This window comes from Micropterus salmoides, unplaced genomic scaffold (assembly GCF_014851395.1).
Source record: "Micropterus salmoides isolate LMB-PRFRI ecotype aquatic unplaced genomic scaffold, ASM1485139v1 Ms_hic_scaffold_4, whole genome shotgun sequence".
NCBI lineage: Eukaryota > Metazoa > Chordata > Actinopteri > Centrarchiformes > Centrarchidae > Micropterus > Micropterus salmoides.
The window spans coordinates 13916477-13933342 of record NW_024043372.1 but is presented as its reverse complement, the minus strand read 5'-3'; the positions used below and the strand labels follow the sequence as shown (position 1 = coordinate 13933342).

Below are 16866 nucleotides of genomic sequence, written 5' to 3'. Positions count from 1 at the left end.
GGAAACTCACAGACCAATCGCATGTGCTCCAATCGTCTCATGTGACACTGCTCAGCCAATCAAATCTGTGCATACCGATGCTTGCGAGTCCGCGAGATTCACCAGAGACGTTTTGGAAACACACCCGAATTGAGGAGACGAAAGATAAAAGAGATGCTCACGGAGCTCACGTTTCTCACTGAACAACAGAAAGTAGGAAAGTGGTAGCTCTGTAAGAGGAAATGAAAGAGAAGAGGAGGCATTACAGCTGTTCATTTGTTATGATGTGTTGAGTGTTTATTATAAAATTGGTTAAGACTACACTTCATCACTTCAAGCTACACTTTTTATTACATTTTTCTAAAAAATTAGGCACTTTACTTAAATTTAGAATTTATTATTTGAATAGTTATTATTTATTATCCCTCCAGTTTGATGTGAAAACTGACTGAAATATTATTTGATTTGACAGTCCGTTGTTTACTAAAAACATGTGTTGATACAACTATAGGTTATAGTACTGAATGATAACGCAAGTTCGTCGTTTTGATGTTCCGGACCTTTGCTTCAGGAAATTTTCTCTAACTAGACCTCTTTGAAATCTAACTGAATACCCCTGCTATATGGTTTGGTACAACAGTACAGTCACTATATGTTGTATAGAATTATACACAATATAGTGAAAATGCATAATGTTCACCAGATTTAAAGGCCCAACACTCGCATGGTTCACCGACAGAGGTGTCATCATTCGTTTCTGCTAACAATCCCCATTATTTTTTAACAAAAACACTAACATTTTTGGTTTAGAGATGTCAGAATGACACAAAATGATCAATTTGCTGCTCACTATTGAGTAAACTATTATAAGTGGGCATTATATAGAGCAGTGAACGAGTGAACAAGTGAGTGATTACGGATACTGTTTGACTGACATCTCTCTGACCCTAGTTTTATTGCACCTGTCTGGGTCTGGGTCATGTAATTCCCGAATAACTTCAACCTGAGCAGAAGCCTAATCAATGTCTGTTAACACCTGTGTTGGTGTACAGGGAAATTAAAAAGTTGTAGTATAAGTAAGTGAGTGTTGGACAGGGGCTGATGTACAGCAGCTGTTTTATTTCTTGCATGTCTATGTGTGAAAAAAAGTGTAAGCAGGTAAATGTCATCGATATTTTGTGAAATAAAATTACAGTGGTTGAAACTGCAGTTTTCATAAAAGTAGTACAGCACCTCAACAGTGAATATTGGTCCAGTAAGCTAATAGGAGCAACTGTGGGTCTAAAACATCCACATTTGTTGGTTTTACAAACAAAACAATTATTGTGTAAGTGTTACTTTGGGTAATTGTGATGGCATTTCTCACTATTTTCAGATTTTTTTACAAAACAAACAATTAATGGATTAATTGAGAAAAACAAATCAGAACAGATTAATCCATAATGAAAATAATCATTTGTTGGATTTCAATACAACATAGTTAAGAATTAGCTCCACCTCAACCAACTACATGAGAAAAATCCTGTTTTACATTAATGCAGGAGTAATAATAATCTAATGATATAATATGTAGTAGTATAACAAGATACTATGTTTGTGAGATGTTTGCATGCCACAGGGCGGCTGTGGCTCAGGAGGTAGTGCGGGTTGGCAGTTAATCAGAAGGTTGGTGGTTCAATCCTGAGTTGTTAAAAAGACTAGAAAGGCGCTATACAGAGCATTTACATTTATACCTTATAATGGTTTCAGTCACATATTATTGATCCTATTGAGCATAAAACCACCATTTCAATACTACAGGTGTTTTTCCATTCTTAATATCGTGACCTTGGCAAGCTTTAAAATCCAAATGGAAGACTCTGTTTCGGAGTGTGAGAGGACGTGGCTGAACCCCAGTTTTTTGTACAGGGCCACAGCAACGGTCTGAATGGAGCTGGTATGCAGCACCACCTTGGAGAAACCTCGTTCTTTACAGAAGTCAACAACAGTTTGAGTCAACCTAAAGCCCAGGCCCATTTGTCTGCACGATGGTGAGATGATCATTCTGAATAGTTCTCCATGTCTTTCTTTACCACTTTCTTTGGCCACTACAGCCACCATACCCATGATATAGGCCCTGCCATCAACCTCAGCCTCCGCTACCCAGAAGCACTCATCAGGCCTGCTCAGATACTTCCCAGGGATGTCCTGCATGTCTGTCTGGAGTTTCTCCCTGACGTAGCCGGCATAAATCTCATGACAGCAGTAGTAGATGAACCCCACCCAGATTCCTGGCAACGCCACAGCCCCTAACAGAGAGCCGAGGAGGAGGCCAGCAACACACAGACCCAGGGTGATGGTGAGGTAGAGAGGGCTGGTCATGGCGTTGTGAAAACATGGACGGATGTGCTCCCGGATGCCGACGCTGAACAGGGTGAGAACTGCATCCTTGTCTGAGGGACGGTACCGGCGGATCACCACCTGCATGGCTAGAAGGAACTAAAGGGAAATAAAATAAAGGACTGGCATGTGAAATCTTAAACTAAAATGCCAAGTATAAGCTCTTTAGGGAACTAATAATTATTTTCATTATCAATTATTTCTCAATTAATTGTTTTGTCAGTAAAAAGACAGAAAATTGTATTATGCTAAAAATGATACTTTCCCAGAGCTTGAGGTGGCATCTTCCTTCTTTTATTTGACAATCACTCCAAAAACCAAAGATATTCAGTTTGCTATCATATATAAAAAAGAAAAGCAGCAAGTACTCATATGATAAGCTGAGAGCCCGTACAAGTTTAGCATTTGACTTGAAAAATAGTTTGCCATTGACAAACCAATAAATCGTTTCAGCTCTAAAATGTTTTATGGAATTCACTTTCTGCCTCTCACTAATAACACGGCTGTGTAAAATGTACAACATGGTTATATTTATAGTGTTTGAGCATAATCAATTCAAATATTGCTATAGGGCAAGGTACTAATTCAACACAATTATTACTTATCAACCTTCAGTATTGTGATGATATGATTTTATAGTGTGATATAATATATTCATTTGTTACAGTTGTTTAGCTTTTGCTTGTTTGAGAGATACTTCAAAGCCAAAAACCAGGACATCAATCATTTCACATTATTATCTATATCAAATATTAACTCAGTGACAGCCATGTAACTAAGATTAGGATTTATTCAAGCACTGTATTTTTGAGGTCCTTGTGTTTTCCTTGAGTATTTCCATTTCATGCTACTTTATACTTAAACTCCACTACATTTCAGCGGAAAATATTTTACTTTTTAAAGTTAATTTTTACAGGTTCAGATTAATGCAAATGATTTCTAATATTCAACAACAATCCATACATACATGATGATAATTTATTGTAGCTTAAGCTACCAGGCAGTCAAGTAGTAGCCTAGTAAATAATTAGCTTCACGTTTACCAGCCTAGTAGTTCCCCAAAAATAGGCTAATGCTTAGGCTACATAGTAATTATAATTCAATAATATAAATATTTATTAGGCATAAATTCCATTAATTTATTATCTTCTATTTTTAATTTATCATCTTCATAATGAGTAGTATACTTTTTGTACATTAAGAAGGTCTATATTTGAATGCTAATTTTACTTTTAATAAGTAAATTGTTGAATGCATGACTTTAACAGAGTGTTTCTTGTCTGTGGCATTGCATCTTTTACTAGAGTAAAATATTGGCTAAGAATGCGTTCCCCCGCCCCCCCAAAAAACAAAACACACACACACACATAGCCTACTTGTCGGCTACTTTAATAACATTTTAATGAAAACTGTAGCCCACTTACGTTAAGTTACTCAGACGACTTGTAAAACTGGTCCTTGTCCAACAACAGCACAGTCCAACAATTAGCGGCTCAAACGAACTATGGACATTCTGACAAACACCATGAAATCGTTTAAAAATTAACTTTACCAGGGACACGTTAACATAATCACGGCGTTGACAAAGAAATGATCTTTAAAGACATAGTTTTACTCATATGTCGGGTCTCAGTAGATCGAAAAAGTAATGATTAACGTCTGTTATTCAACTCACTGCAGAGTCTGCGCGGCAACGTAAATAATTATGTGGATCCAAACCACTTTAATGTTTATTCGCCCCATATAATCATCTGTAGGCTACGGAATAGTTGTCTTTTGTAACCACAATGTTTCCACATACCTTTCCTCCTCCAAACCCCTCCGTGATCTGTGACGCGGATGCAGTTTGGTCTATTCATCCATAGACATAATATAGAGATGTATTCATCCACACTTCAGCCTAGAGAACAGGGGCCTTTCCGAAAGTGCACGCTCGTCACTTCCTCTCCGATACGGAGTGAACTCTGGTCGGAGTCACCTTCACAGCCAAATCGAGCTCACTAACCCGCCTAGGGTTTAAATACAGCGGACAACTTTCGGACGAACTACCCTCTCCCCCCAGCGTAAATAGGATCTGACGTTACCGCTGCACTCACTTGTGTACTCAAGAAAAGTACCTAAGAATTGTACTTACAGTCCATGGGAAAATATAATATATTGGCATTGATGGGAAATTGTGGGTTGTTTTCTTTTTCGTCATGGGAATCATTGTGCTTGGTTTAGCCTAATACAGCTATTGATAATGCAACAGACTTTATTTATCTCCCCCAAGCAGCACATGGTCCACACTCAGGCACCAATTAATCTAAGATGTACTCTATGTCCTGTGGGATGAAACACGTGGATCTGGAGGAATCCCATGCAGTATGCACATGAGAAGAACATGAGAACTCCCCATAACCTGAAAGGGGAATTCCACCTAAAATTAAATTTTAAGGTATAGTATCTAAAGCCGCTATGTTTAGAATTTCAAACATTTGGCACCCCCCAGTGGTAGAAAAAAAAGACACACTGTTGCAGTGCCTTTGCATGAACACTAGTACCCTGGTTATGTCCAGATTTCAGAGAAACCCAGAAATGCTACTTCACTTTAAGAGTCTGTGGAAATTTTCAGTACAACATGGGTGTGGGACAACTGGGACTAACAAAAAGCTAATTTAATTTATATACTCCCACTTGTGTCCTCAACTCGAGTTATGTAGTGCTTATTCAGTAAATAAAAAATATAATGATCAACAATGTACAATAATGACGATGTACACTCTGAAATTAAAGTGAAAATCTTACATCGGTAATGTGGAGGACACATTTGATCGCTCTTCACTCACATCTTCTATTACTGGTAATCAGAGTGAAAAGCCAAATCAGGCTAAATGCAGGATAGGCCAAGTGGCCACACACCACTTACTAAATATCTTTATGTTTCAACTAAGTACCCCGTATATTTCTATTATGATGAAAACCATGAAAAGACTCAGGATACAGGCACAAATATTCTCAGTGTCTCCCACTGATCTTACCTGGGACACTGACATAAAAGGGCTGATAGCGACACCAACTGCATCAATTTCCACTTGAATTATGTTATTTGCAAATATAAACTTATCAGAATCATTAGAATGATGCTATAAAATCATATTAAAATTCTACAAATTGCCTTTTTAAATACACTATGGCCTCAAACGTGCAACACGATGAATGTCAATCTCAACTTAAACCCAATACTATGAGCTTAAACTAACTGTTATTTCCAGAAGGGCTTTTGTACACTATAAATAAAGATTCTGTTACTTTATTCCTATTCTGTAAACTAAACTTCCAAGAAAAACTTGCCTCTGCATAATGTTCCTATGAGCTGCAAAAAACAAAGATGATAACTTTTGCCCTGTCATATTCACTATCAGCACAGCTCCAATCCTTTATCACCACTGACATTATTTTAATTTTAAATGACTGGTAATTATATGCTGTAAATACTGTAAATTCATTTATCTAGAAATTACTGACTTGCTTGTGTTGTTACACCTTGGTGTTACTTAGATAAATGGCTCCCTCTGCTGTTGATCATGTACAATCAACAACCATTACCTTCCTGACTAAAACAAAAGTGGCAAGGATGTAGGTTTGGTCACAACAGTGGTCAATACTGGTAGGGACATACAGCCCATATGCAAATCTACGGCCTTGTTGAACATGTTTTTGACCAACATGATACTGATTACAAATGTTTGACCATGCCTTGTGTCAAAATGACAGCCTTGTTAGAGATTCATTGAGAACGTTGTACTGTACCAACCTGTCGGGAGAATAATTTTATGAGAAAATTGTCTGCACCATAAACCACAATTACTTTTTATGCATAGTGTGTGAAGACATGTAAGGGCTAATTTACCAATATGAGAACACAAGCTTTTTTCACATGTTCCAATTTATGAGCAGATAGCGATTAGGAAAAGCACAGGTGTAAATAATAAAATTGAATTTTTCTTAATAGCCTCAGTTTCAGGGTCCTGTTTTTGTGCATGCTGGCTCGCTGTCACAATGTCATAGCATACTGGGACACTTGAATACGCAGTCATTGTTAGTGTTATTAGTAACACCTGTTCTTTTCATACTATGAAAAGTCAAAACATCTGCTGTGTCAATTGTGAAAGCACGTCACAATACTTATCCACAAGCAAACCCTTCTTTACTATATGGCAGAGGTCACTAATAGGCGGACCGCGGTCCGGATCCGGACCCAGCCGCCGTCCTCTCCGGACCGCTGACCTACAGCACATTTATTATTGAGACTTACTACCTCGTGACGGAGCGTTTCTATTTTAACCCGCGCAGCTTTTCTAGCATTTACTGTACTGGTTTAGAGGACCAGGAAACTCACAGACCAATCGCATGTGCTCCAATCGTCTCATGTGACGCTGCTCAGCCAATCAAATCTGTGCATACCGATGCTTGCGAGTCGAGTCCGCGAGATTCACCAGAGACGTTTTGGAAACACACCCGAATTGAGGAGACGAAAGATAAAAGAGATTTCACATGACTTTTAATCAAGAATTTACAGATTTTTACATGTACATTCCTCCCACGGGCAGTTCAAAACCAGAATATCTCATAGATCTCCAATATGCTAGCTGGAGCTCACGTTTCTCACTGAACAACAGAAAGTAGGAAAGTGGTAGCTCTGTAAGAGGAAATGAAAGAGGCATTACAGCTGTTCATTTGTTATGATGTGTTGAGTGTTTATTATAAAATTGGTTAAGACTACACTTCAAGCTACACTTTTTATTACATTTTTTCTAAAAATTAGGCACTTTAGTTTACTTAAATTTAGAATTTATTATTTGAATAGTTATTTATTATCCCTCCAGTTTGATGTGAAAACTGACTGAAATATTTTATTTGACAGCCCAGATAGCAAAAATCATGCGGCCCAGATCCTTCATAAGTTCTGGGCCAGATCTGTCTCCTTTAGCACAACGGGCCAATGCCGGCGCGGATCCGGTTTTCACATCTGGGCCGGCACTGTTCCAGCTCCAGAATGGATGACAATTATGTAGTCATTTGGCCCAAATGTGGGCCAGATCTGGACTAGTTCCATACTGGATCTGGCCCAGAGTCTCTAAGATACTTTTGAGGATCCGGTTTTCACATCTGGACTGGCACTGGGCCAGCTCCATTTATTAGTTCTGGCCTCTTTCATAACCTTGATCTATACCCACAAAACATATACAAAAATGTGGATTTTTGTTATGGCAGGAGCTGGTCTATATAATGTATAACAAATAGTGACTTGTATATCACTAAGGTACACTAAGATTTCTTGTTTTACTTTCGTTTTCTTTTTCCTTGCATTTTAAACGCGATTACTTTTTTCTTTTGAATTTAAAAAGCATGGACAGTCAAAACTACTGTTACACTGTTACAAAGACTGTTTCTATTTGTCCTACACAGAATTTCAACAAAGAAAGTGATAGAACGGATGAGTGACACATTTTAAATTTAATTGAAAATACACATTTTAAATTTATTTGAAATGTTTGAGATAAAGAGAGGACAGAAACTTAAAACAAAGTAGATAATTGCCAAACTAACAATCAATCTAATAAACACATTTTACAGCTCATTTCTGTCTTTAACAACTGTAGGAACAAGAAACTTCACTCCAGTTGACTTGCAGGTGACAATTAGTTTCTAGTAACTGTACAGTAACCACACACCTATGACACAGGTGTTATTTTTAAATGAATGCAGAAGTATTAAACTCTAATAATAGCAACAGTGTGGCTTAGTTAAAAAGCTCAATACATTGACATTGCTATCAGTCTTGCATAGTGTAGTGTACCATTAATAATGATGGTAAGAAAGTAAGATTTCTTTCTCCCTGAGAAACATATAAAGCTAAAGCCAGGAGACACACGAGATTCTACAGCCTAAACACACAAGATAATGTTTTAATTAGCGACAAGCAATAAGTTTGTCTTGATAGATGATTACTGCCAGCCATTTAGATTTTAACCATTTTCCATGACCCTGGTATAAATAAAAGATTTTATAGCCAAAATACAATATCCAACTCCAACTAGTCATGTGAAACCCTGAAAAAAAATGTAAAATGTTCATACACATTGTTTGGTGGCTTTACGGGTAACATTGATGAGGCAAGTGGAGAAGTGGGAATGCCATAACCCTCACATGACACCCAACAAATCATCAGTAGTGGAAGAGTGGGGGATGGCCGATGTGTTCATTTCTGCGAAGGATAAAAGAATGGGTGATTACTCAACTGATAATGGCAATCACAAATTACATAAAATCCACAGATTAGTCATTTTAAAAGGTGGCTAGACTAGACTAGGGCTGGAAGATTTGACCTAAAATCAAAATCCCGAGTGAAGTGAACATTTTACCGCGATTACAACTAATGAATGATTATTTTGTTTTTTTTGCCCTCCTAGTTCACTGACCAGGCTTGTACTGCAAACATGCTCAACTATTGTAGGTGGGGTGGTTTTTTTAGACTCACAAATGTCAAAAAACGATTAAGTAAATGTTAACTGATAAGATAATGTTGAAGTGCACACAACAGATGTACTCCCCCTAAATTTGGCATATCGCCACTACTAATATTTCACATGATCAATTAATATCAATGTGCATTAATCTCGTGCAACAGTGTTGTGTGCATGTGACCAAATGTGAGAGAGTGAGCAGCTGAAAGTGACGGTGAAAGTGAGCGAGGTTGTTGTAAGTGTGGCAGTAAATGATCAGTGTGGGTCAAAGTGTGTTCATAAATAAATGCTGCTGGAAAATTAAGGCAGTTAGCACTAGTTAACATCTCCCTGTGCTCCAGACTCTGGGAGCTGAGCAGGACAGGGCGGAGTCACTGACTACAGTTTTTTAAGGGGAAAGTACATAAACACAGGGGGACATTTTAACAGGAAATAAAACAACTAAAATGGTAAAATTACAGCCGTTAGAGCTCGGAATTTGGGTTTCAATTACTTCAATTAGACGTCCAGCCCTAGAGGGGAGACATCATGAAAAACTCCCCTTTTCTCTCCCCATTTGGGTATCAAACTGTGAAATAAGACAACCCAGACAGGTTTTTGTGGGTTGCCTAGATCACAAAACATGTGCTTCAACAAGCCATTCAGATTTGGTTCTCCTTCCTATGTCACATGCAGGCTTATTAGAATATAAGATAAAATAAGATACAACTTTATTAAACCACCGCCTTCCCCATCTGAGTATCCCCACTCAAGGTTAAGTACCATCTTTGCAAAGCAGTGGCATATTTTTCTCGCAAGCCAATCAGCAGACTGGGCTTTTTCAGGATGGGGGCTTTAACGAGACAGGTGCTAAATGGAGCATTTCAAAAAGAGGGTAAATACAGATTTACCATGGTTAATACCTCTCTGGCCATGGCACGTTCTTTGCAGCCACCTCCACGGTCAGAGGCCAGGTTGAACCAGCGGATGGCGTGCTGGTTAATTCCGTTGTCCGATGCGCTGCTAGCAGCTTGGTTCTTCCGTACAGCCTCTGTTAAGAGAGAAAGTCAATTGGTTGATGAGCTGTCATTAACAGACATTTTGAAAATTACCTGTAAGCCAAGCTAATAACCAACTTTTTTGAGAAATGCTTTAGAGGGTTGAAAAGAGTACTCAATGCCCATGTTTACTATTGTTGATGTGGCAGTAGACCTAATTTTCTATAGCATTTAATTTAGTAACTCAAAACAAATAGAATTTCACTCATGAATAACTAATTATTAAAAAATCATACTGATTATGAACTGCACAATTATCAAATCACATCTGGATTGTATTGGATCAGCCTTAAATCTCAGTGCATCTTATTACAAATTTATCTGTGTGGATTCTGTATCAAGGTCATGGATAGGCATTGGCAGGTACCAACATTTCCCCAGTATCTCCAGGCAGAGGACATTTAGGGGAATCTCGTTTAGTAAAAAGTAAAAGCTCTCAATTCAACTCCATGTAAAACATTACAGCAAACAAGCTTCTCGTGCTTTTATTTTGCTGGCAAATCTACAAAGAGGAAGTGATTATGTGAGTAACCGGTGCTGTCATGACTGAGATCTATTTCACCACTGCTATCAAAGTATTTTTTGGCTTTAAAGTTACATCCCTGATATATTAAAATATACTATTTAAATATTTTATTTTACATAATTCACTCTACTAGTCACCTCCACATATAATACGTATACTAAAATACTTACTGATCAACAGAGTTCTTGTTAGCATTTCTTTAAAATATATCTTTTCTCTGCTCCTCAACCATATTACCGTGGTGTGATTTCATACAAAGTCAATGAAAAGACATGGAGAGATGCGATTTCCCGCCCATAGACCTTATTTGTCATAGTGAATTTACGTTTTGATTAATGTCAGATGAAAATTCCAACTTCTTTAGATGGCTTTGATTTTTTAAACACTTAACTTGCCTATCATAACTTTATAACGTTATGCTTAAATATAGCCAAGATTTGAAAATCAAAGCCAAAAATACTTAATTTACCCTATAATCCTGGGCTCTCAGCCAGGGGTGAAGAAAAGATTGAACCTAAAAAAGGAGACCGGTGCTGTTGGAAACTAACATTACAACATCGTTGTAAGTTAACTAACCTTAACGTTAAACAGCATTAATGTTTTGTGCTAGCTGCACACACACACAGTTGTTTATTAATGCTAGCTAGCTTAGCTATCCGTTCATTCAGTTAATTTAGCTAACCCAGCTAAAAAGCTAACGTTAGCCAATGCCTCTTCAACAGTTTTAGCTATTTTAAGAAGTTAAAACCCGGTCAAAACATTCCGATGTGATGATGTTAATGTTGTTAACAAGCATTACACCACTATTAAAAACAATCTCACTAAACTGTTTGACTGTAACATCGTTCAACTTACCGTTATAAACTCATTCCCCAAAGCTTCCAGTCCGAACTGATCCAAAGACAGAAACGGTTAACGCGCTCGTTCCGACGGCCCCGGGCCAGAACAACTACGATTCCGCCGACTGACTTCTGCTCCGGTATGAACCAGTTCGAAAGAAAAAAAAAAAAAGAAACAATTCGATTTCAATTCAGTTTTATTTATATAGCGCCAAATCACAACAACAGTTATCTCACAGCGCTTTTCATAAAAGAGCAGGTCTAGACCGTACTCTGATGATATTTACAGAAGCCCAACAGTTCCCACCAAGAGCAAGCACTAGGCGACAGAGGCAAGGAAAAACTTCCTTTTAAGAGGCAGAAACCTCGAGCAGAACCATGGCTCAGGGTGGGCGGCCATCTGCCTCGACCGGTTGGGGTGAGAGAGAGAGAGAGAGAGGGATGTAAGGAGAGAGAGAGGGGAGGGAGGCAGCCTACACAATATACACACAGAGGTACAGACAGTAAAGGTGATGTTGCTATAGACTAAATGAAAAATGGTACAGATATTTATAGTAGTGTTAATGGTAACAGTCGTAATGTTAATGATTATAATAACAATAGGACTAGTAACAATAGTCGTTGCAGCAGAGGGTGTCGAGCAGGAACACGGGGTCAGCAGGTGACCCGCAGCCACAGATCCAGACTCCACAGCTCCAGAGCCAGAAAACCTGCAGGAAGTGATAGGAGGAGAGAGGAGAGGGACGAGAAAGCACAAGACTACCAGAAAGGGGAGAAGTTGTGTTAGTAACATGCAATAATGGGATGAGGTTGCATACAGAGGGAGAGAAAGAAGAGGAGAGAGGAGCTCAGTGCATCATGGGAAATCCCCCGGCAGTCTAGGCCTATAGCAGCATAACTAAGGGATGGTTCAGGACTCACCTGAGCCAGCCCTAACTATAAGCTTTATCAAAGAGGAAAGTCTTAAGCCTACTCTTAAATGTGGAGATGGTGTCTGCCTCCTGAACCCAAACTGGCACCTGGTTCCACAGGAGAGGAGCTTGATAGCTGAACGCTCTGGCTCCCATTCTACTTTTGGAGACTCTAGGAACCACAAGTAACCCTGCATTCTGGGAGCGCGCTTGTTCCGACGAGTCCGGGCCAGAACTGTTATGATTCCGCCGACTGATGGATGCTCACGCCCACTCCTGAGTGTACACAGACTACATGCGGGCCGTATCTGGAACTGGGCAGTATAACGGGCGTGACTGTTACACGGATCTGCCGGTTTGGAGGCGGATCCGGCCCAGAGTCAACTGCTATCTGGGAGTCCGTTGTTGACTAAAAACATGTGTTGATACAACTATAGGTTATAGTACTGAATGATAACGCAAGTTCGTCGTTTTGATGTTCCGGACCTTTGCTTCAGGAAATTCTCTAACTAGACCTCTTTGAAATCTAATTGAATACCCCTGGTCTATGGACTGGAGCCTCGATGTCTTCATCAAATGGGCACATAAATGCTGGAAACAATGCTTATTCAACTTATTTTTACATGCCATCTGTGAACAAATTTAGTTTGTTGGCAGGGATCAATGAAATTCACAATTTCAGGGTCCAGCCAACAGCCTATAGATGGCTTGAGTGTTCTTTGCCCAGTCGTTTTTTTCCCTCAATGTGCACGTGCTTGTAGTCCTTCAGTGTCCACACCAGGTTTCGAGTTATGATCTGAACTTCGTGGGGGTCTGTAATATAGCCTACTAACTAACAGTATTGGCAAAGATAAATAATTAGAGCTCAGATTAGGGGTGTGACAGAACACTTGGGTCACAAGAACAAGATGATAACAGTACTTTATATAAATATTCTATGCTGTAATATATCAGGCTGGGGGGTCCTCCCCCAGAAGACTTTGAGCACCTAACACTTAATTTCCTGCATCATGGAAACATTTTCTGCACCAATTTATGGTGGAAATGTCTTTATATGATGGGAAATAGAATTAAGTTTGTAGGTGACAATTGGAAATATAAAATATAATGGTGTCACAGTTTGGTGTGGGTGAGGCAGGTTGGAGGACCTAAAGCAGGAGGAGGTATAGCACAGAGGGTTTTAATGAACAAACCAAAAGCAAGCACACTTACAGGTGAGTGGCTGAATACAGAGTCCAAAAACTAAGGTAGTCCAAACAGAGATCCAAAGGGAGCAGGGTAACAGGGAGACGCAACAAGCAGGCAACAAGCAGGCAACAAGCAGGCAACAAGCAGGCAACAAGCAGGCAACAAGCAGGCAACAAGCAGGCAACAAGCAGGCAACAAGCAGGCAACAAGCAGGCAACAAGCAGGCAACAAGCAGGCAACAAGCAGGCAACTCCAGAAGACAGCATACAATGACCCAACAAAGACAAGACAGAAACACCAGGTATATATACACAGGGACTAACGAGCAGGGCGGGAGCAACACAGGTGAAAGACATGATGCTAACGAGGCACAGGCAGGGAGAAAGGGAGCAGGGGAAAACAGAGACAGACATGCAGAGGGATAACTGGGGTAACAGACATGACAAGGGTTACCAAACACTAGACGACAGACAAGACAGACCCCTAAAACCCAACATACAATAAGGCAGATACTAAACTCAAAAGTGCAACACAAAGAATGGCCGACCGGCAGAGCGTGACAAATAGAGTATAATGCAGTAATCAGCAGCTTGTTGTTTTTACTTAAGTTTTCACAAAGTGACGGAGACACTCTAATTCTGACATGTACCCAGCATCCCCAGTGTAAATGACACCAATCTGTCAATATTTTTAAATGTCGCGCCCCATCCAGGCTGTGATTGGTCAGTTCACAAAAGGTGACATTGACAAGCAACTTTCTGGTAGAGATGTGCGGATCGATCCTAAAGTATCGATATTTCTGATACCAACGTTTCCTGCTCTAGGATCGATACTCATATAAAAGGATCTAAACAGTCATTTGGAGTGAGTGTGTGTTTTATCCAAGATGTCCAAGTATCTTACTGACACCAGGATGGTCTAATTATACTCAGTTGATAGGAACTATTTTTCCTTCCGCCTGACAAAGTCATGCTTGCGCTATGGCTCTGTGAGGAGCTTCTTTGAAGTGAGCCGCTGCAAGCCCTTTACATTTCCCACGATTGAATACTGACTCTGGCCGACGTCTGGCTGTATTTTAGCTGTGAGGGTAATAATGTTGCTCTGTGTGATGTGTGTGCAAATACAGTGAAATACTTTGGCAACACTGCAAACTTTGCTAAACATCTGAGATTAAGTCTGTCACAATAATAGGATGATGTTACGAAGCGGCATTTCTGAGCATGATATTGATATTATAATTAAAGAATATGAGAGTAGTTTGATGTCTTGTCATTATGCAGCTATTATTTTGAAGTGGTAAGGCTACAGTCTACTCCTTATTTCTCATAAATACAGAAACGGGAAGGGGGAGGTCACATTAAACTAGAAATACAATATGTAAAAAGTATTAGTATCGGTTCTACCAGCCTGGGTATTACTGGGTATTGGATCGGATAGGAATTAAGTGGTATCACACATCACTACTTTCTGGACACGGCTGCATGACAGGCACCCGAGCTTCTCTTCTCAGGAACAGGTGAGCGTCACATGGCACCCAGAGAACCTGATATGTAGAGGGCAGAGGAGAGTACCGGCAGCTTGTGAGAAGTGCCAGTAGGCAAGAAAAAGTCCCAGTAAGCCAAATAGTAATATGTTGAGGTGCTGGTACTGTGGTCTGCATGTCAGATAGTCAACAATCCAGAACATGTGGGGGGCATACTCCTGCATCATGTCAGCCTGACACCCAGCAGGGCTAGCCGGATGGTGTTGAAAGCACTGAAGAAGTCAAAAAATACAACCCATAGAAGCAATTAAGCAGGAAAATGATGGCATCCTCAACTCCCAGTAAGGGCTGGTTAAGCAGGAGCCATTGTCTCAAATCTGTTAAAGAGAACAGATTAAGTTTGTTACACTACTTCCAGTGGGTCTGATGCCAGTGATGTTCTTCATGCCACTCTAGACCTCTTTAATTTTTTTCTGCTGGAGTTTCCGCTCCAGCTCCCCCCTTTATTCACCTTAGCCCCCCCGACCTTCACTTTCAGGTCCCCCTGAATTGCACTCATATTCTCTTACCATCACTGAAAGCCCTCCTCCTTCAATTGTGAAAAAGCTGTCATGGTTATAAAACATGACTTCTACAGAAGGTAAACAAGTGATTGTAATCCAGTGCACTTTTTGTTAAATTCAGCGAATATTTCCTCATGGATCGCTTGCTCTTCGTTTTGTGGGTGTACTGAAAAAGTGGGTTTCCTACACAGCCCTGGATCTGTAAATGAAAATCATAGAAAGGGGTGCAGATATTCCCCACATCATTGTTCCAGCCATTCAGCAACAGGTGGCGTTAGTGTTCATGCACAGTGTTCTACACACCGGCACATTCAAACATGCTTGATTCCAGGCACCATGAAGAATGAGAGATGGCAGAGAAACAGCCAAATAGGAAAAGGTCTGAAGAGTATACACAGAGTAGAAAGTTTTATGACCAGGCATTTCAACGCTGCAGAAACCTCAGACAGTTTGGGACAGTGAGAGGGAGATGGCATGGTGAGACTTTATATAATCTCAGGAGACTTTGTGCAATTTCAAACATGGAGGCAAGCAGTTTAACAAACATTCAAACATTTCAGACAATCCGCCCACACACACACACAAATGTGTGAAAATGAAGTTGTCCATGGTTGTCAATTTGTAGTTGCCTTGCTCTTTATGGATTTCATTTAGTTCACACTGCTGTGCTTTGTTTTTTTATTTATTTTGCTTGACTTTTTCCTTTTCTCTATGTTGTTTAGTTGTTTTATTTTCTCTGCTGTTTATTGCTCTTTATTGTCCCCTGTCATCTGGCCAGACAAAATTTGGACCCTGAAAGTATTGATGCACTCAGCACACTCTTATGAAACTGCAAAACAGACAGGAAACAGCGGCCTCATACCAGTTTGTTTGATAAGTAAACATACAATCTTACTGGAAATGCTAACATTCAGGGTTAACGTTCAGTTAAATTGGCTTTGTACTCACTCAGACAGGGGATTATTTATTATCTGTGATAAACTAAAACAAAACTGAACCCATTTGTGTTGGGGGTTTTTTTACATGAAATGTTGTAATTATTGACAAATGACAAATTCCCTTATTTTTATTATTTCAGTTGTTACTTCATTATAGCCATGCAGATAGTTTTGGTTTAATTTGCCCTGCGATATCCATCTGAGATTTCTGCAGCAATCACGTCAGAAAATTTGTTAGAAACAAAAAGCAACTTATCTTTCCAGAAACAATGTTGCAGAGATTCTGACAGACCTCATTGTGAACATGTGTAAATAAATCAAACTATACTGTACTATTAAAAACTAATTTTGTCTGTCAGATATTTGTTACAGAATTTCTCACTTCCTGGTAGTGTTAGGTTTGGCAGATTTGGGACCGACGAGACTCAGACTTGAGTGTTGTTATTTCCTGTTTACTTTCAAAGTATCCTTCCTTGTGTGTCTTGTATAACTTCGTTTCCTGTCCTGGTTGATT

General features: G+C 39.5%; 1 protein-coding gene across 2 annotated transcripts; it reads right to left on the bottom strand.

Annotated features, from left to right (window-relative positions):
• Positions 1 to 1063: 1063 nt before the first annotated feature.
• nat8l2 (N-acetyltransferase 8-like 2) lies at positions 1064 to 4483 on the bottom strand. 2 transcript variants are annotated; one of them, XM_038696652.1, is made up of 3 exons: positions 4160 to 4483; positions 3783 to 3871; positions 1064 to 2457 (listed from the first exon to the last, which is right to left on the bottom strand). In XM_038696652.1, exon 3 carries the CDS (start codon positions 2443 to 2445, stop codon positions 1774 to 1776), a length of 672 nt encoding a protein of 223 aa, XP_038552580.1. In that variant the 5' UTR covers positions 2446 to 2457; positions 3783 to 3871; positions 4160 to 4483; the 3' UTR covers positions 1064 to 1773. The 2 variants fall into 2 exon arrangements, with proteins under 2 accessions (XP_038552580.1, XP_038552579.1); XM_038696651.1 differs by lacking the exon at positions 3783 to 3871 and having other exon boundaries at positions 4160 to 4458.
• Between the last annotated feature and the right edge of the window lie 12383 nt (positions 4484 to 16866).